Source organism: Nycticebus coucang, chromosome 13 (genome assembly GCF_027406575.1).
Source record: "Nycticebus coucang isolate mNycCou1 chromosome 13, mNycCou1.pri, whole genome shotgun sequence".
Lineage (NCBI taxonomy): Eukaryota > Metazoa > Chordata > Mammalia > Primates > Lorisidae > Nycticebus > Nycticebus coucang.
In genome coordinates, this window is record NC_069792.1 from 80,082,619 (window position 1) to 80,103,122 (window position 20,504).

The following is a 20,504-nucleotide window of genomic DNA, read 5'->3' on the forward strand; positions in this document are numbered from 1 at the left end:
AGGAAAAGAGTCAAAGGCACCTGCAATGGTTTAGGTCCCATTCTCTATATGATCACAGGAGAAAACAAAGCCCTGAGAAAGCCTCAGACACCAAACAGAAGATGGGCAGACCTATGAGTTGAAACTTTGAAACCAGTGCACATTTGTATTTTCTGATTATAACTGTAACATGGATATGTAGACAAAAGTTTTGGAAAATAAAGAAAAAGAGAAAACAAAATTGTCCATAACCCTACCAACCAGAGAAAACCATTATTAAAATATTGGCATATCTCTTCACAGTCCTTTTTTAGATGGACATATAAGAAAATATGGTTTTACAAAATTGGGTTCATGTTATAATTATAGTTTTATACCTTGCATCTCCCCCCTACGTTGTATTACCTCTTGATCACTTTCCCAGGTTTTCATATATTCTTCGAGGATGTAATTTTGATAACTGTGGTATAATGTATCTTATGAATCTAAGCAGAATTATTTGACTCATTCCATATTGCCAGACCTGTAGGTTATTTCTTTTTTTTTTTTTTTTTTTGTAGAGACAGAGTCTCACTTTAAGGCCCTTGGTAGAGTGCCGTGGCCTCACACAGCTCACAGCAACCTCCAACTCCTGGGCTTAAGCGATTCTCCTGCCTCAGCCTCCTGAGCAGCTGGGACTACAGGCGCCCGCCACAACGCCCGGCTATTTTTTGGTTGCAGTTTGGCCGGGGCCGGGTTTGAACCCACCACCCTCGGTATATGGGGCCGGCGCCTTACCGACTGAGCCACAGGCGCCGCCCGACCTGTAGGTTATTTCTAAGTTTCTTGTTTTATAAATAGCCCTGTGATGGACTTTCTTCTCACAGTCTTTGTATCCCTATTTACTTCTCAAAAGAAACTTAAAAGTGTATCAGTATGTCACATTCAGATTTAAATCACTCAGTGTACCGGTACCTATAAATTCACCATTGGAAGGAAGTCTCTGGGGACAAAATGCAAATAATGTGTCTAAAATAAATAATACTCTTTTTGTTTCTCTTAATACATATTTATCCTTCAGGAGCAGTCATCTTTTAGGCAGTACATTACTTCCTCTAGGCAAATGGACTATTACTGGGTTAATCTAAATTCAATAACATGAAACTTGGCTGACCCAGATTTCTCCAATATCAGCATGCATGCAATTACAATATTCTGCAGTTTGAAAAATGCCCAAGGCTCTCAAAAACACGTATTTTATCATCCTTTCATTTGAAGTGATATACTAAAATAAAGGTTATAGTCAGTGGAGGTTGATGGCAACCCAATCTTATGTAGCCATGTAAGTTACATATAGTAAAACTTAAGGTTTTCTTCAAATTCTAGCTTTGTCACTTCCATAGTCACAGAGATCTTAAGCGTTATCATCATGTTAAAGTTATTCATAATTCCTGTGAAGAATTATGTAGTCCAGTCCTCAATCCACTAGTCTATTTTTATTCTATTTTCAAGAAGCTAAAGAGGGATCTTACAGTCTCTAAAGTGCATGTGTACAAATACATTTCTGTGTAGACATACACATCTAAAATGTTTTTCTCCCACTAGACAGTGAAAAACGAAGTAAAAACCCAACAAATGCCCCACCGGAAATCTTAACTCTTAAATCACTCAAATTCTAAGGCACTCTCACAATTGGTGGTTAGATAAAGATAGCTAGGGTTGCACTGTACACCTGTGCAAACTGCACACTATACAACACTAGTGAGCGCAATGATAGCCTGATGGATGTGACCTGCACTCTGCGTGGTTGTATGGTGCACAATCCATATAGCTATACATAATGACCTCGGAGTTAGCTCAGATAATTCTGTTCACGTATCCATCATATATTTTTGCATCCTTCTCTCTAGCAAGCTATGGAAAAGAAAAGTGTTGGGAGGGAAGTGGACTTTTAATACATACACTTTTTTAATAAAATAGATTCTCCCTGGCTCCTCTGTCATGATGGTAAAGTTTTCTTTCTTCCCGTCTCCCCTCCCATCCACCGACTAGAAAGTAACAGGGTACCTTGTGTGAGCAACTGTAGATTTCTGACTTCTTCTCGCACCTTCAGCTGGAGCACCTGTTGTAAGATGTGCTGCCGAAGGTTCTCCTGGGCAATCCCCATTCGCTCAAGCTTTTTGTCAGTAAGTCTCAGCAGGGCTCTCCCTGCAGGGTTTTAAGAAATAAAAGGTTATAACTGGGTTACAGCTTTCATATGAAAGCCAAAAATTAGTTTCATAGTAGGGTTGAGTACATTGGATACTTTTTCTTCCATTCTTGAGATACTTTACTAAGAAGAATATGTTCCAGCTTCATCCATGTAAACATGAACGAGGTAAAGTCTCCACCTTTCTTTAATGCTGCATAATATTCCATGGTGTACATATACCACAGTTTATTAATCCATTCGTGGATGGAAGAGGGAGGGGAGGGAGGAGGGAGGATGGGTGGAGGGAGGGTGATAGGTGGGATTACACCTGCAGTGCATCTTACAAGGGTATATGTGAAACTTAGTAAATGTGGAATGTAAATGTCTTAGCACAATAACTAAGAAAATGCCAGGAAGGCTATGTTAACCAGTGTGATGAAAATGTGTCAAACTGTTTATAAAACCAATGTATGGTGCCCCGTGATTGCATTAATGTACATAGCTATGATTTAATATTAATAAAAAAAAGAAATAAAAGGAAAAGCAAATCAACAGTTTGCTGGAGAAGGATTTCTTTCTTTCTTTCTTTTTTTATTGTTGGGGATTCATTGAGGGTACAATAAACCAGATTATACTGATTGCATTTGTTAGGCAAAGTCCCTCTTGCAATTGTGTCTTGCCCCCAAAAGTTGTGGCATACACCAAGGCCCCACCCCCCTCCTTCCCTCTCTCTGTTCTTCCTTTCTCCACCCCTCCCTCCTTGGAGAAGGATTTCTATCTCAAGTCATGGCTAATCCTGCAGGAACGGAAGATTCCATCTAAACAGACACTTTGGAATAAAGCTTCCTCCATTATCCTTGCAGAATATGGATAATCTGAACAAAGAAATTATGCATATTTAAAAGAGAACCCTGATTTTTATCTAATATTGACAATCCCCAACTGACTCACACATTGAGTTAGACAAAATAGCGAAATTTTAACCTGGATATTTGGGTCACAGATTGCAGGTCTCCATAGAAACAATGTTCTTTACTGGGGGATGATTTTCAGGTTGGTCTACTAGAGCCCAAGTCACCAAAAACCCAGCCGAGAACGGGACACTCTAACGGGGTACATGGAAACTCAAACAATGTTCAACCCAGGATGTAGTAACATTTCTGCGAAATGTGCCTTTAAAGTCCAGTTTTAACCTATAAGCATTTGACTCTCCTCCTGCACCTCTGGCGTTGGGCTGGAGTTCCATCTCTAGCTGCTGGGAGATACTTAATCCCAACCACTCATCTAAGGTGAAAGTTCCATCAGGGATGAAGGTGAGCAGAGTGAGGTGACCATGAACATCTGAAGGGTATAAAAATAAGAAGCCTTGCTGTGAGTGCAGGCAACATGCAGACACCCTGGGCCCTGCACAGCCTCCTTCCAGCCCTTTTCCTTCCCTGCCTATTCTCTTTCTACTCTGATTTCTATCAAATTCTCCAATTCTCTCCTACTCTGGGCTTGCCCTAAGAGAAACATATTTCTATTCTGAAGTTTTATGCCATGAAAAAAAGAAAATGAGCATTGCTAAATGCCCGTAGTACTACCTTTCCTCTCCCGACACCCCCAGTCAGCACACCTGCAGATCTTTCCTGTTCCCACCGATGGAGAAGAGACAAGAGTCAACTATGTGTGAAAAATGATAAGTTTACGGGTATATCAGCACGTGCATTTCAACAACTACATGCTCCACCTCCTTGTGGGAAGGAAATGACAGCCAGCAAACAGAAGGTGGGGTTAATGAACATTTTCATCAAAGAAATAGAAAAGCCTACGTGTTCTGCGTAAAAAGAGACAGGTCAAAGAAGAGAACCCATTTGGGAGTAAGCAGTCTGTGTTGCTCATGCTTATGTTTCCCTTCTTAACCCTTGCTAAGGGAATCAGTCAGGATAAGCTTGGTTATACGCTGCCCTAACAGACTATGCCAAAATACCAAAGTGACAACAAAGTTTACTTCCAGCGTGTTCTGCACATTGACTGCAAGTCTTCCCATCTTGAACATTGCTGGTCAATGTACCAGAGGGAGAAGAGAAGGTGCTAGAAGATCTTCATCCCACCAGTGAAATGCTCGGCCTAGAGTTACTTATAAGTCACTGGCCATAAGTTACTGATCATATGAACCTTCCCACCCACAGACAAGCCATAAATTGTGACAAATGCCCAGAAGCAGCGGTGGAGAACAGAAATATTTAATGGGCAGAGCTGATGAGAACTATATTAACAAAGATGGCCCTGGACCAGTTCCTGGCAGGGAAGTGAGTTGGGATGCAAGTGCGTTTGTGGTGGTGGTTGGTGAAGCTTCAGTAGAACCTGCATCCGGAAGGGGAATGCTAGGGAGCTGCAGCCTTGGCCACACCAGGCAGGTCATTGCACTTCCCCAAATCGGACTCAATTAGTTTCCACTGCCTTCCACAGTGGGAAGAATAATGACCCCCTAAAGATGTCCATGTTCTCATTTTTGGAACCTATTAATTTATTACCTTACATGACAAAAAGGAATTTGCAAATGTGATTCAGGCAAGGACCTAGATAGAAATGGAGAGTACCCTGCATTATCCAGGTGAGTGCCATCTAATCACAGGGGACCACGGGGGAGAAGGGAGCGAGAGTGAAGTCCAGGAATTCTGGCAGCCTTTCAGAGGCGGCGAAGACGAGGAAATGAATTCTCTCCCATGTACTCCAGAGAGAGGCTCTACCAACACCTTGAGACCCATTTGGGATTTCTGATCCCCAGAATTATAAGAAATTTGTGTTGTTTTAATTCACTAAGTTTGTGATAATTTGCTGTAGCAACAATTGGACTTGTGACTAAAATTACATGTTTTTAAGAAGTCAGATAGATGGCTTTAGATTTCTTTTCCCAATTTCTGGTCCTGGCACGCTCAAAGTGAGAGCAGAGGAGAGCTAAACAATGCAGAGGCGAGTTCCCAGCCTCCAGGATAGCTCTGCCTCTCCACGTTCCTCTTACTTCCCAACCTCATCTTAAAGTTTCACTCAGAAAAAAAAAATGGGGCTTAAATATCACTTACGTGAATAACTGGCCTCTAAATAACAGACATCTAGCTCTTTACACATGCCATAATCTCACAGATACTGCATAAAACACTCCTAGACATTCAGAATGTCTAAATCCCTCCCAGCATCAGAGTGCAGATCACCCTCCCTCCTTCTTGCAGCCAACTATTTGGGCTGAGGTTTCATAAGCTGTGACATTTCATAGAGAGAACTGCTGAAGCGCTGGTAAGACGCGCAGCAGCTTCGTCCTGGAGAAGTTGTCCAGTCTGTGATTAGAACACAGCTGTTAACAGGTCAGGCTCTACTCCGGGGCATGGAGCGCAGCTTTTGCGTGTTCTACGCTCCCCTGTAAGCCTCCAGTTGCAGCCTTTCCCTAAATGCATATGATTGGTCTAAGTAGGGGTGCATAAGCCCAACTAGAATATTATTTTCTACTTTGGTGGGTTAATGCATCAGGTTTGAATATGAGTTATACAACTCCATTCAGTGTAAAAGTCTGTACATTTTCTGTGTGATACAATCATTTCTACAAACATGTCACACAGTAAATGCCCAGCTGTTCAAATCATTTTATCCAACTCCTGAGACTGTAGATGTTGTTGTTGTTTTCTATTTTGTAGAAAGGGAAATTGAGAAGTTAATGAATATGTAAACCGTGAGAGTTTTCCTGATTCTTCCCACTAGACTCTCAGCTATGCCTTATCTTCCTTGGTAGGAAAATAAAAGCTTTGGATTTCAAGAAGAAAGGCAAAGGGTCAAGTATGTGGAAAACCTACCTGATAAAGCCACTTTTAGAAAAGATCTCGATATTAACACCAAGGATCTTTTGAACAAAATCTCATCACTGTCTTCCTTGGATGGTTTCGTCAGTGCCACCCCAGTTGGTGATTATGGAAAATTTTTATAAGAATTAAATATGTCTAGGAACAAAAGGCCATCCATCTCCTATCCTACCGTCTTCTGCTTAACAAAAAAAAAAAATATCCAAAGAAGTGTGGTACAGCTCTAGTATGAAGAAAATGATAAGTAATCAATCATCAATCTCATCTTTTTTTGCAATTCACTGCTATATTGTGAATTTTTGTTTATCATTAAAAACCTCAATTGTTAGTTCAACACTTACTGAGCCCTTATGTCCCTGTCACTTTGTTACTCCCTCTGGGTGTAATGATGACAGACAAGGTCCTTTTTGAAGTTTTCAGGCTGACAAGGAAGATGGCTTGTAATAAATGTCTATAGGTGTGTGATGAATGCTAAGAAGGGGAAAATTATGGGAGCTCAGAATGGGGCGACCTAGCCTAATCTGGGCATCAGAAAGCTGTCACTGAGTAAAGGACACATATTCTAGAACTCAGGGAGTAGGCAGGAGTTAGTCAGCTGAGAACTACTGATAAATATATATTTTTAAAGTCCAATAGCCATGTGGAGGGAGAGGGAGGCAGCAATGGTAGACAGACAACAGGGGAGCAAGGTCACTGCTCTGACGCTCCCTGCCTCTTCTCAGAGTGCCTTGACTGCCTTGTCTTGCAGTCACCTGTCCACAGAGAAAGGGATTAAGGCATCAGAAATCAACCAGATCTCAAATAAGCAGCACTATGAGATTCCTGATATCCTCAGACTGGTTCCAATGGTATTTGGGTGACTCAGGCTGCCGGTCCCTTCGTGGACTCACAGACTCTTGGAGCTGGAAGAAACTAAAGCCCTCCACATTGATCTCCCTTCTTCACCATTTCTTCTTTTCTTTATCAAGTGCTTTTCGAGCACCATCATATGTCTGTCACTATGTGGATGTCTGTCACGATCTGCCGCCTGCATGGACCTCACCATGCAGAGAGAGAAGGAGGAGACACACTAACTGGCATCTGGCACACAGGTGTGATGGCAGATGGCAGTAAGTGCTCTGAAGAAAAAGCAGAGAGTGGGGTGTGTGCACAGGGACCTCCATTACCAAGATGGGGCTATCAGGGTTAGGAAAGGTATCTCTGAAGAGGTGACACCGGAGCCAGAAAGAAGAGGGAATGGAAGTGTCAAGGCAATGAGAGGAACTGACAGGGAGATAAATGTCACTAGGGCAGAGCAGGCAAGATAAGAGAATGGTGGGAAATGAGGGCTGAGGAGATAGGCCCAGAATGCACAGGGCCTTGGAAGTCCTGGAGAGGACACTGATTTTATTCTGCATGGAGAAAGTTTTGAAAAAGGCTAACTTGGGCACAATATCGGGTTTTAAAGGAATCCCTCAAGTCCCCATGTGGAGGCTGGATTTGGGGTTGGAGAGGTCAGTGTAGCAGCAAGGAGTCAACCCACTAGCACGCAGTATCAACAGGAAGAGCGGTGCCTTCAGACAGGGGTGGAGAGGAAGCATTAAACACTGGTAGAATTCTGTGTATATTTATGACTTCACAATGCCCAGAAGTGGAGTCCGAAGGAAAAGGCAGACACCAGACATGACTCATGTTTTCAACCTGAGCCTCCAACGGCTGGTGGCACCATTTCTAAGCAAGAAATTGAGTCACTGCTCTAAGAGAGGATGTGCTGGAAGGAGGAAATCCTGGTGGCATTACTGCCATTTTTTTTCTCTTTTGAGCGCAGTGGGGATCTGGAGAGGTAACAAAAAACTTAAACCAAAAAGAATAATTAAAATAGTCTTCTTTCTTCCTCTTAATGCTTTCATTCCTCAAGATTCTCCTCTAATCCCAAAAGGTCTGTGTTGCCTGGGGGTAAGGTAAGCATAGGCATAGCCATGTAATATGAAAAACAGACTCACACATGGCTGGATACATTCTAGACAGCTCGTGTACTCTAGTGAAATTTAGAGAAATAAGGGATTTTAAAGGACCTCAGCTCTGTACTGATTAGCCCTATCACCAACTTTCAGTGCCAAAAATACTCCCCAGAACTCTTCGCAGTGGCTCAAGCCAGGGAATATTCAGTTTTCCCAGCAGAAACATGATGTTATGGTAGCAAATGTGGAAAATCAGACTTTTGTTGCAACCTGAAACTTGAGTATTACGGTGCATGACCACTGGAAAGCCAGCTCCATAAAAGAAAGTGTTGATAGTTCATTTCACATGGCAGCTGGGTCATGAGGTGCCTAGATATCTAGTAAACATATTTTGGGGTGAGAATTAATTCTCAAATTAGCAGGCTGGATAAAGCTAGTTGCTGTCATAGTATGGCTGGGCCTCGTCTAAGCAGGTAAGGCCTGAACAGAAGAAAAGGCTGACCCTCCCCTAAGTAAGAGAGACTTAGTGTTATGGCAGCCTACTAGCCTATGGACTCAAACTAAGATATTAGCTGCTCTTTGGTTCTGTTTCTGTTTCTGACATTGGAACTTGAACTGTAACATTAGCTCTGCAGATTTTGGTCGTGTCAGCCCCATAACTTCAGAACCCAATTTTGTATAATCTCTCAATTGCTCTCTCTGTATATATGTGCACACACACACTGCACATATACCCTACTGGTTTTGTTTTTCTGGAGAACCCTATCATGACAGGGTGGAGTCCCCTACACCATGTGCCTTTGTGGTGGCACACAGTGGTATGCATAAATACGCACTGAACACATACCTAGTGTCACGATTAGCTTGGAAGTTGTCTTCTGCACCCACATGTTGATGATCAAGGTCATTAAATTACTCTCTTTTCTGATGCAAGAGAATTGATTGAAAGCTGGCTGTTAGGCAAAGCTCCACAACAATGAGAAACTGAATTTAGTTGAGGGAGGAGTCTACATTTTGTTGGTGGTAACCACAGAAACATAAATCAAGTTGAAAAGGAAAAATAGAGAATATGAGACTAAATTGCACTCCCTTTCCACAGGCTTCAAGACAGACAGGTGCTTTGTTCTGATTCTGAATTCAGCCCAGATAGGATTATAAGCCTTGCTAAGCAGTAATGCAGCAAGACCAGGGGAGGGACAATTGGACCATAGGGCAGTTTATTAGTTTCCTGTGGTTGCCTGAACAAAGTACTATAAACAACAGGAATTTTCTCTTTGTGGTTCTGGTAGCCAGAAGTTCAGCATCAACTTCACTGGGCTAAAATCAAGGTGTCAGAAACGGCACAGTCCCTGTGAAAGATGTAAGGGAGAAACCATTTCTTGATTGTCACAGCTTCCGCTGTGCTTGTTGGCCAAGTCACTCTAATCTCTGCCTCCATTTTGTCATCACCTTCTGCCTCTCCCTTATAAGGACATTTGTGACTGGGTTTAGGACCTTCCTGAATGATACAGGATACTCTTCCCTAAATATCTGCAAAGATCTTTTTTCTTTTTAAGGTAACATTTACAGGTTCTATAGCTTAGGGTTTGATATTTTGAGGTGGTTATTATCCAGCCTACTATAAGCCAAAGGACCTTTGAGACTTCTGAGTGTGGCACAGGATTGAGTTCCACATGCAAAGTGAGGCGCTGAGAAAGTGATTTAAGACAGCATGGGAGATGAGGTGGAGACTTAGGTCTAGAAACGTGTCTCTAACCTTCAAGCCCAGCCTGCACTCTGGTCTCTATTCCCAGAGCCCTCCACCTGCTGCTCAGAGAACTATAACAGACTGCCTGGAACAGCTTTTCAAGATAAACACACAATTGGAAATAAGAAAGAGTAAGCTGGAGGTGGTTAGAGAGTGCCTCCTGATGCTATCTTGTTGTTACTTTTCCCAAAGATGGGTGAATTACAAGTCCTGTTTTCTGCTAGAAATAGATAACACTGGGGAGTTCCTTAAACAAATCATTGTTTGTGCATGGTGTTAGCTCCAAATCTGCTCTCATGTAAAGGTCCACATCACACATCAAGCAGATGCCCCCCAGCTCTACCCCAGCCATGCTGGGCCAGAACAACAGTGTGACAGACATTAGGCATGCAACCAGGGTCCCACGGTTTGAACTTGTATTATCATTACTCCATAATTGGAATTTTTGGAACAAAAAGTCAGGAAGGAGGAAAATCACAGAAGTATGGGATCACAACTAAAAGATGTACATAAATGCCCAGAAAGTATAATCTGAGTCTCAGTGAAAATTACACTACTTCAAAAATGACTATGAGGATCAAATGCAATAACACATACACACATCTTCTGCAACTTGAAACTACAATGTTGATGCAACGTGAGTACTGTGCCTTGGGGTCACCACATCTTCATACTCTTCCTCTTCCTCATCCTAACAATGATAGTAACAGCAAACATCTACTGAGTGGCTCCTATGTGTTGAACACTGTCTAAAGGATTATCTCGTTTTCCACAATTCTCTGAAGAGAGTATTGTCTACAACTGATTAAGAGCTATAAAAGCATCTAACAGCTATGTACCTAATAACCTGCAGATCTAGGATACAAACATAGTAGAAGCCATGCTCTTAACCACCTCCCTAAATTGCTATCTTGGGATTCCTATCATAAACTTATGTACTCCCCAAGGCTACTTTGGCCAATTCTCAAATATGAAACACGACTCATGGGCAGGTGAGAGGCTGAGAGAGCATCAGGAGAGGGTAACCATCCCTGAGGACTTAACAATGAATAGTGGGAACATTGGCAGACATTACTGTGCACAGGGATGTGGATGGTTTTCAATGCAGTGGAGAATGGTAGGGGACTGAGAGGTCTTTGAAAGTAGGCATTAAACAGATTCATCCACTCCTTTGTCACAGACTATGCGTGTATCATAGACTGAACCTGTCATGCTTCTAGGAACCAGGAAGATGAATAAAATAATTTCCTTGCCAGAGGGACAAACATAAGTCCTTTGAGAACCCGTAGGAGGAGCAGCTAACTCATCTGGGGACCTTGAACAAAGGCAAGGTAGTTAGTAGGATGGGGAAGGGCATCAAAGGCAGAGGAACATCATAGGCAAAGAGAGATATAAGAATCATAGGAGGCACAGTATAGAAATTTCAAGAAGTTCTACATGGCTGGGTGTGAAGCATGTGGCAGGAAGTAGAAGTCGCAGGGACATATTTACTATTTTATGATGCTTGGTTGTCACCTTATATGCAAGCTGGTATTAGTTTTTCCCTCCTTTTCTCTTCACAACCCAACGAGCACATAGGAGACACAGGAAATGATGTTCACAGAAATAAAATACCTCATTTGTAGAACTAATACTATAGACCTCTCATTTTTGCCTGCACTGCATTCCTGCTCATTCCTAGTACACAGAATCCCTCTTTTGTCTTTTGGGAGTTGCTCTTTTGACTTGGTGGGGTTTTTCACAAATTAAAATTTTAATAATATTTAAAAATTCTTTAATTAAAAAAATTTCCCCGTGGTACTTCATGCTTCTAAAGTACTATATAATTTTCTTGCTTATTATGTTTATTTTGTATTTTCTGATGCCCTCTAAACTCCTCCCTTAATGTAAGCTCCATAAGTGCAGGGCTTCCTTGAGGCTTTCAAGTACCCAGCTAGAGTCTGACTCAATGCAGGCACTAAAAACATATTTTTAAAACTGATAATGGGTGTGTGACTCAGACAGAGTAAACAGAAGTTCTTTACTGGAATTGTCATGGTTGCTAAGGGCAAATTCTTTTTGGGTACTGTCCCAAGGGACAACATAATGTTAGACTTTCTATTACTGTCTGTCTTTGCCACCACATTGAGAGAATTTTCAAGAGAGAGAGATAACTGAAAGTGACAAAGAAAAATGTAGGGTAAGAAATGGAAGGCTGGGGAGGGGAAAAGATAAACATTTGGTTTCTTGAATGAAGCCTTGCCTGAAGCAAAAACATGAAAATATGCTCACTATCCCTAATCAGAGAAATGCAAACCAAAATCACTTTGAGATATCGTCTAACCTCAATAAGATCAGCCCACATCACAAAGGCCCCAAACTGCAGATGCTGGCGTGGATGTGGAGAGAAGGGAACATTCTTACATTGCTGGTGGGACTGCAAACTAACAGCCTCTATGGAAAGAAGTATGGAGAATTCTCAAAGTACAACCTTCCATTTGATCTACAATGCCATTACTAGGTATCTACCCAGAAGAACAAAAGTCATTCTCCCACAAGGAAATTTGCACCAGAATGTTTATTGCAGCTCAATTCACAATTTTCAAGGCGTGGAAGCAACCCAAGTACACATCTACCCATGAATGGATTAACTCTATACATAGAGTACTATTCAGCCATAAAAAGATAGAACTTCACATCTTTTGTGTTTATCTTTATTCTTCTTAGTAAAGTATCTCAAGAATGGAAAAAAAATATTCAATGTACTCAATACTAATATGAAACCAACATATAAACAACTACACGCCCGTATGAAAGAAAAATACAAATATAGTCTAGCTAGGTGGCAGGGTGGGGGGAGGGAGGAAGGGGAAAGGCAGTTGTAGGATCTCACCTAATTTGTACAATGTAAGGGTGTTCAGCACACCCCATAGGTGAAGGGCTCAACTAAAAGTTAAACTTTACCTTAGAATTGAAAACAATGTAACCTAAACATCTGTGCCCTGATAATAATTTGTAAAAAAAAAAAAAAAAAAAAAATCCTACCATCGTTGGCAAATATTGGTATTTTTATTATTCCTTACAAATTATTTGGAATGTACCTTAAATCTGACTGCATTTTCTTGATGCGTTTGGGCAATCTCCTTATCCAATTGCACCAGAGGTCATGAGCTCAAATACCGTGGTTAAGATAACAATTATATGAAGAGGATTTCTCTAAGGGATTACTAGGAATAAGTAGGCCGAAGTGGACTGGTTTGTTTTTTTCCCTCTAAAACGGGCAATTCCAACCCATCGTGCTATACTAGAATATAGGCTGTGTTACTACTACTTCTATTTTTAAGTTAAGGACGAGTACAAATTCAAAAGTCCTACGAAAGCTCTCAATTTAAAATTTGCTCTTTTTCTTTCCTTACAATGAGAGTCAAATAAATCATGTATATAAGGTCATATTGGGCTCACAAGCTTCCATTTGACATCTGATTTTTAACCCTCCTTTTCCCATGTCCCACCTACTTTCATTGGAAAGAAATTCAGGTAACCTTGTTGCCTTCAGGGTTTCAACTGACTTTAGGAATAAACTCAAAGTTCTGTGATTCTATTCTGTACAGTCTGTTCTAAATCCACAGCCAACAGAGACTCAGGGTAATTAACTAGTCTTAACTGGCCCTCCACTTTTTATAACCTAAAGATATGTTGCAAATCCAGCCTTCTTAACAACCCCAGCCCAATGCCTGATTTCCTGAAGGTGACTACGAATCACCCAATACTAAAGCTAGCAAGGACTAACAGGTCGGCCAATCCATTGCCTCATTTCCTGGAAAGAATGTACGCAAAGCCTTCCAAGGCCAATAAGTCTTCTCTCACTTGTACCCGAGAGCATAGCCCATTGCCAAGGCTGGTTACTTGGTTACATCTAGAATGATTAGCAGTTAATTGAAGGCCCTCTGTCTGGGCCAAGGGAAAGATGGGTTAATGGAAATTTGCACTGTGGTTACTGTAAGTAATTTACTATACTGATGGGAACTACATAATTGATTCTTTTTTTTTTAACCAGTCTTGGGTAAAAAGACTATTTTACACAATCTTCTTTTTTGGCTGAATATATTCAGGTGCTGATGATGTTAATAGGAGAAAATTGAAATAACATTAATTCCCATCTGAAATATAAATTAAAAAACAAATCATATTGTGGTGCTTTTCAAACAGTGAAAACGTGGCCTTGCATTATTTTTAGCCCTTTAAGAAGGAATACACAGCCTCTAAATAGTAAATTGAAGGTTAATTTTTTTTGATGTTGTTGATAGTATATACAGTTACCAAATCCCATTCACAAATTAATTTTTAAAAACCCTAAAACATTTTGTTTGGGGATTTTGTAGACTCGGTAATAACTTCTCTTGTACCTCACAGCAGATTTTTCAAGCAAAGAAGTCTAGCGCAAACATAATGAATCTATAGCTGAATATTTATGATGTAATAAACCACCTTCAAGTCTTTTCTTTTTTTGATAGGTAGAGCAATCCTCATGGTGCATTTGGTTTTATTTGTCAGCATTTGTATGCAGTCTTCGGATTCTTTGTTAATTGAGTATCACTCAGTGAACAACCCACTGGTGCACTAGGCATCTTTTAAAATTAATTACCAAGAAGCATGTAAAGTGTCCAGTAACAAACATCCTCTTCTCCCTCGATATTATCTTCCTGGCCATAACAGCCAAACTATTGGCTATTTTTTTGTATAAAAAAAAAAAAAAAGGGAATTTGAGGGAGCCAAGATCATCATATGCTGAAGAGAAATGTGTGCCGGGTATGCTGGCTCCCATATGTGCATTAATTTGAACCAGTACCTATAGTCAAAGTAATGTTAAAGTTTCAAATCTACTTTGGCATCCTTTTTCTTAAAAGTTTAATTTTATTAGTACCAAGGACTTCTTTGGTAGAAATATTAACAAATTAGTATTGTCCAGCTTCAGATTCATTCAATACAAGAGAAGGGAAACAGTGTTCTTGCCTTCATGTAGCTTAAAAATTATCTGCACATATAAAACTAGGAAGCACCAAACAACTAAAAAAAAATAAAGAAAACATCAATTATGTGATAAAACTCTTATAGCCATGACCATGAAAACTAAAAGATCTACTAGGAAAGTTTGATAAAAAGAGGTCTTAAGTTTGGAGTTGAAAGTTCAGGCCTGGGTCAACCTGTTAGTAGGTTACTAGCTACATGGTCATTGTTCTGATAATTCACCTTCTTAGGCTGCAGTTTTCTCATGTGTAAAATGGGGATGATATGATACCCTGTATCCCCCTGTGTGTTCATTAAGTACTCACCACTGTAAGCAAACTAAAATGAGGAGCTAGGTAGCTCACTCCAAAACTGTGATGGGGCTACTGGAAAGGATGTAATCCTGATAGTGACCCTGGGAAAACCTTTCTCAGGAAGGAGGAGTAATAAAAAAAGGAAATTCAATTTACTACATTCCAAATTTCAAAAGTCAACAACAGGATATGCAAGTAGACTTGAACTTTTCTGATTGACACAGGGCTTCTCAAGCCCAGTACCACTGACGTTTGAGGCTGGGTAATGCTTTACTGGGGCTGGGGCCTGACCTGTGCCCACATGTTGTGACTTCTCACGTTTGAGGCTAGATAATGCTTTACTGGGGCTGGGAGGCTCACCTCTGCCCGTATGTTGTGGCTTCTCAATCTCAGCACCAGTGACATTGGAGGCTGGGTAATTCTTTACTAGGGATGGGGGCTGACCTGTGCAGCACCCTTGTCTTTGACCCAATAAATGCCAGTGGTACTTCCCCTGAGCTGTGCTAAGCAAGAACATCTCTAGATTTTCAGATGTTTGCTGCAGTGTAAAACTGATCCCTGATTGAGAATCATTGATCTAGAAATTTGCTTGCAACCAGCTGATCCTCCAAGGGCTAATCCAAGAGGCAGACTGATTTTCAGTATTGAAGTTTATAAAACTTGGGTTGGTGATGAGGAAACCAAAGCTTACTTTTGGGAAAAGCATCTACTATGTGTCAAGCCCCTTCCCATCCATTGTTCCAATTTAATCCACACCACCACCTTGGGATGCATTCTTATCTCCATGTCAGAGATGAGGCCATGGATGTTCATGAAGATAAAGTGAAAAAGCATGTAAGTAGCAGAGCAGGGACTCCAGCAGGATTTTACAAGGAAAACATTTCCATGCATTTGATCTCGACACATTGCAAAGCCCATAACTATAGCATTTCTAGTGAGATGTAACTTAAGGGGCCTCATCAATAAAAGTGATGGAAGTTGACCAAAGTTTCCCTGTTTGATAAGGGAATTTGAAGGAGCCAAGATCATAGCACTGATTGACAGTGGAACTGCTTCAGCGCCAAAGAGACAAAAGCACGCATCTATATCATGGACCCTCTGTTCCACAAAAGAGTAAAAATAAGCTTATTAACCTGAAATCCAATTTTTTTTTTTTTTTGAGACAGAGTCTTGCTTTGTCACCTGGGCTAGAGTACAGTGGTGCCATCATAGCTCACTATAACCTCAAACTCCTAGGCTCAAGCAATCCTCCTGCCTTAGCCTGATAGCCAGGACTAAAGGTGTGTGCCACCATACCTGGCTAATTTTTCTATTGGTTTTCAGAGAGATGGAGTCTTGCTGAGGCTGGTCTCGAATTCCTAATCTGAACTGATCCTCCTGTCTCACTTTCCCCAAATGCTAGGATTATAAATCTGAGCCACCACACCCACCCTGAAGTCCAAAATTTGATGTCAATAGATTATATACCAAAAGTTATGCAGGAATAAAAACAAGCAACATGAACAGATTTCCTTTATCCATGCTTTCACATGTGCTTAGCCTTCTAATGCCTCTCAAACCTTCTTGCTTGATGAGCTTCAGGGGTTAGCTCAGGGCTTACTTTCTTAGCTAGTCCTTCCTAACTCTCCTGGGAGCCTACAGTTAGAATACAAGGTGGTAAGTGCTACAGAAAAGATACCTACTTACTTAAATTATAAGCTCCTGAAAGTGTGCTTTTTCATTTATATACTGCTAAATTTGGAATGCTGCATAATAAAATAGTGAACTATTACCACACAATGAAAGTTGTTAAGATAGAGAATGGGGCAGAGCCTAAGGGTAACAGCCCCATATTGCATTAGTACATACATTTGAATCAAATGGCCCATAATGGCAATATCCTAACTTTGCCCAGAGATTCATGGGCCTGAAAAAACCACCCAGTAGTAGATGATGTCATTAGTGACATTGCTAGCCTCACTAGTGATAGGGGTAATGACTGTAGAGTTTGAGACATAGATGGATGATGACTTTATCCTTTCAATTCTCTTATCCCAGAGCTTATAACACTGGAATAAGAGGAAGATGGGAGGAGCAAAATGGGAGAAGGAAGCTCACACCATGATGAGTGAGACTCCTGAAGACTGGATGGCTGTGAAAGGATGGACGAATGGCTTTATGATAGTTAAGGGCATACCCTATGAAGCCAGATGCTTCAGTGCAAACTATGTCTCTAATACTTATGTGACACACTATCTCATGTAAGTTACTTAACCTGATTTAAGTCTTCACTTTTCCATCTTATCAATGGTTGTGTTAATAGTACCTCTGTCCACAGGAATATTTATGAAGATTAAAGTAGGAGATACATGGGAAGGCACTTAGCACAGTGCCTAGCTCATAGTAAGTTTTCCACAGAAGCTAGTGATGGATGGTGATAAGAGGTGTCCTAAGCCACAGGTGAGTCTGTGATCAGAAATATGGCCTCTTTAACCCTCAGGTGAAATGCATGGCACATTAATGCCAATCTATACTTACAAACACCAACCCCAAAGCCTGTGTAACACAATGCTTTACTCACTCTCAACCTCTGGGGGAAGACTCAGGTCACTTGGTTATTTTCTTTTCCTTTTTCATAGTTCCATTAGTACATAAAGCATATCTCAGATTTACAAAGGGGATTCTCAAACTGAGCTCACAAGAATTCCAAGTTGCAGCTAGGAATTTCAAGAATTACTTGGGAAGAAACCAAAGTAATGCCCACTTGGGTTTTCTCCAACAACCCCATGAAAGCCAGTGTTCTGGGGCCAAAACAGCACATACAATGTTCTTCAGCTTCAAAGAGTCTCAAAGCATTGTTCTAAGTAACACTTTGTTCACTGTAAATACAAGTAAATGCAAACTGTAATCAATTAAGAACTCTTTTCTACAATTGTTCAGAAATGGTAACAAAAATGGACCCAGAGTAAGTTGGAGAAAAGGAAGAAGTTGAAAAAAGCAAAATTCTAGGATATAATCTTCTCTTCTGGTGTAGATTTGGCTATAAAATATCAAGTTCAGTGTGAATTCATTAATTCTTCTAGCAATAAGGTAGTTAATAACTTACATTTTAATTATGTTTTTCTTTGGTAAGGAGACCTGAACTTAGAGTAGAAAGCCTGGGTTTGCAGCTTGCTGCCACCACATGCTCTTTGAGTCTGAGTAACTTATTTAATGCTGCAGCGTCACAGTTTCCTCATATATAAATTGGGAATAATGATTTTAATCACTTTGTGAGTTTTCTTCTTTTTTTGTTTGAAAATGATTTTATCTTTTTTTTTATTAAATCATAGCTGTGTACATTGATATGATCATGGGGCATCACACACTAGCTTCATAAACCGCTATGTCAACCAGTGTGATGAAAATGTGAGTTTTCTATATGAAAATTAAGTAGTAAATTAGAAAGCACTAGCATAGTACCTGACTCGATACATTTCGAATTAAACATTACATCTAGGTGTTATACTTCCTATCATATAATTGTGAATGTATTCACATGTCTATCTTTCCTTCTAAACTTGGGGATGTCTATGAAGAGAATATGGGTTGCATTTAACTCAGTAATTCCAGTACTCAGCAGTTGATAGATGTTCATGAAAGTTTTTTCTAAATGAATAAATGGTTCTCTTAGAAAGGGAGAGGAAATGGCATCATCTCTAGCTTACAGACAAGACATAGGCCTGGAAAAGTGAAGAGGTTGTCAGGCTAATTGTCATAAGATTAGTAACTGTCAGAGCAAAGACTAGAACTATACCAATTCTATTTAGGAATTCTGTGTCAGATTTAGTTCAGTATTCATTTAATAAACAACAAATGACCTACTTTGTGCCAGTTGAGAATCCAGTACAAGTGATACCTGAAAGGGGAGAAAAAGCTAGTTATGAATCTGTAGGTTTTTGTTGAGCCCACAGATGATAGCAGCTTCTTTTAGAAAGGTGGTGACAGAAAGATGCACAAGAGAAACTTTGCATGTAGAATCAAAAGGACTTGATGAGAGATTAGGAATTCGAGGCAAGATGAAAGAAGCTGTCCAGGATATAATCTGTGTGTTTTTGGTTTGTCAATAAAGGAAAGCATAATTGCTGATATGAGGAATACTGAGTGAGTGATTAGAGGAAGAAGAGCAACACTCCTGGCTCGGGCATGTAATAAATCTGAACTGCCTGTGTCTATGAGATAGTCATAGGCAATGCCAAGTGTGTATGTGGGTGCAAAGGTTGGAGCTCCAGGGAGAAGGCAGGTCTGGAGTTTCAGCTCCAGAGCCGCCATCGTGGAGTTGTCATACAAGCAAGTGTGAACAAGGGCTGAGAACTGCCCTGAGGAAGGGGCGGATAGATCTAGGACTGAGCAAATAGATCAGTGAGATGGACCCACAAGGGCAATCCCCAGGAGTGACTGGAGACATGGAAAGAAATGTGACAAAGAGGTGTCAGAGGAGCATGATTCAAGAAAAGTCAAGTTGCCATCTATTCAATCCTAGTAAATCTAGCAACATGGAATCATTAGAACACACCTTGCAATGGAAGGTCCTTGAAGCATAGAAACCCTGAGTCTACAGATTTCATGAACAGTGAAGCATATAACATGTCTAGTTCACTCAATAACTGAGCTTTTCTCCTAGGTTAGATACTTTTTGTTGGACTAAACAAAGGCGAAGGAGTTACATGGAAATGAATCCATAAACCTTCAACATCATTATTACAATAAAAACATCATCAACAACAATTTATTGGGCAATTAGGATGGGCTGGGTGTAACTGTGAACAATTTCTCATTCTTCAATGTAACCTGTGTGACAATTCTCTGGATAGGCTCAATTTTTATTATTCCCTTTTAAAAAACGAGGTAAATAGGACTTGAGAATTTAAATACTATGATCATGACTACACGGGTAGCAAGGGACAGAAGAATTTCGAATTACTATTTTTCCAAATCCAAAGCTCATCTTCTCATCCCCCTCTGCTCTCTGGTCCTTCTCTGCACAGATGAAGAAAGCTTTTGAAAAGGAAAAGAATCTTTCCTTATCTTTTTATTTCTAGCCCTCATTAAAATGCTATCAGTTCCATTTATATACAACTCTAGAAAATCCAAACTTCACTACCATATTTTGCTGTGTATAATAATGTGCACTCTTTTTTGCCCAATTTTTTGAGGAAAAATAAGGATGCACATTATACATGGGTAGTATGGCTCAGGAGTGGGGAAGCCCAGTGGGCCCCAGGGCAGCTGTGGCTCCCACCTGGGCCCCCTTGGGCACACACGATTTTAGTCTGGGAGGATCCAGGATCTGGTGGGAGTGGCTCAGAGCGCCCTCCACTCAGTGCTGCAACAGGGCAGTTGGGTGAGGTGGGCTGTGGATAAGGAGAGGGAACTGAGAACCCAGTATAGGCCCCATGGGTACCCGCCTGGCTGCCTGGGGTTGAGTGGCTTTAGAAGCATCCACCCCACTGGCCAGTGTGTGGCCATCTCAGCCACAGCCCGAGCTGGCCGGGAGTTAAGGGCTCCCAGAGAGAG

General features: G+C 40.8%; 1 protein-coding gene across 5 annotated transcripts in view; it reads right to left on the minus strand.

Moving 5' to 3' along the window:
* The window catches only part of SAMD12 (sterile alpha motif domain containing 12), a 435,459-nt gene that overhangs the window by 182,716 nt on the left and 232,239 nt on the right, over positions 1 to 20,504 (minus strand). For all 5 annotated transcript variants that reach the window (XM_053559292.1, XM_053559294.1, XM_053559293.1 and 2 more), the window contains exon 4: positions 2,026 to 2,166. In XM_053559292.1, the coding sequence (XP_053415267.1) occupies positions 2,026 to 2,166 (141 nt within the window). The remainder of the gene's footprint in view (positions 1 to 2,025; positions 2,167 to 20,504) is intronic.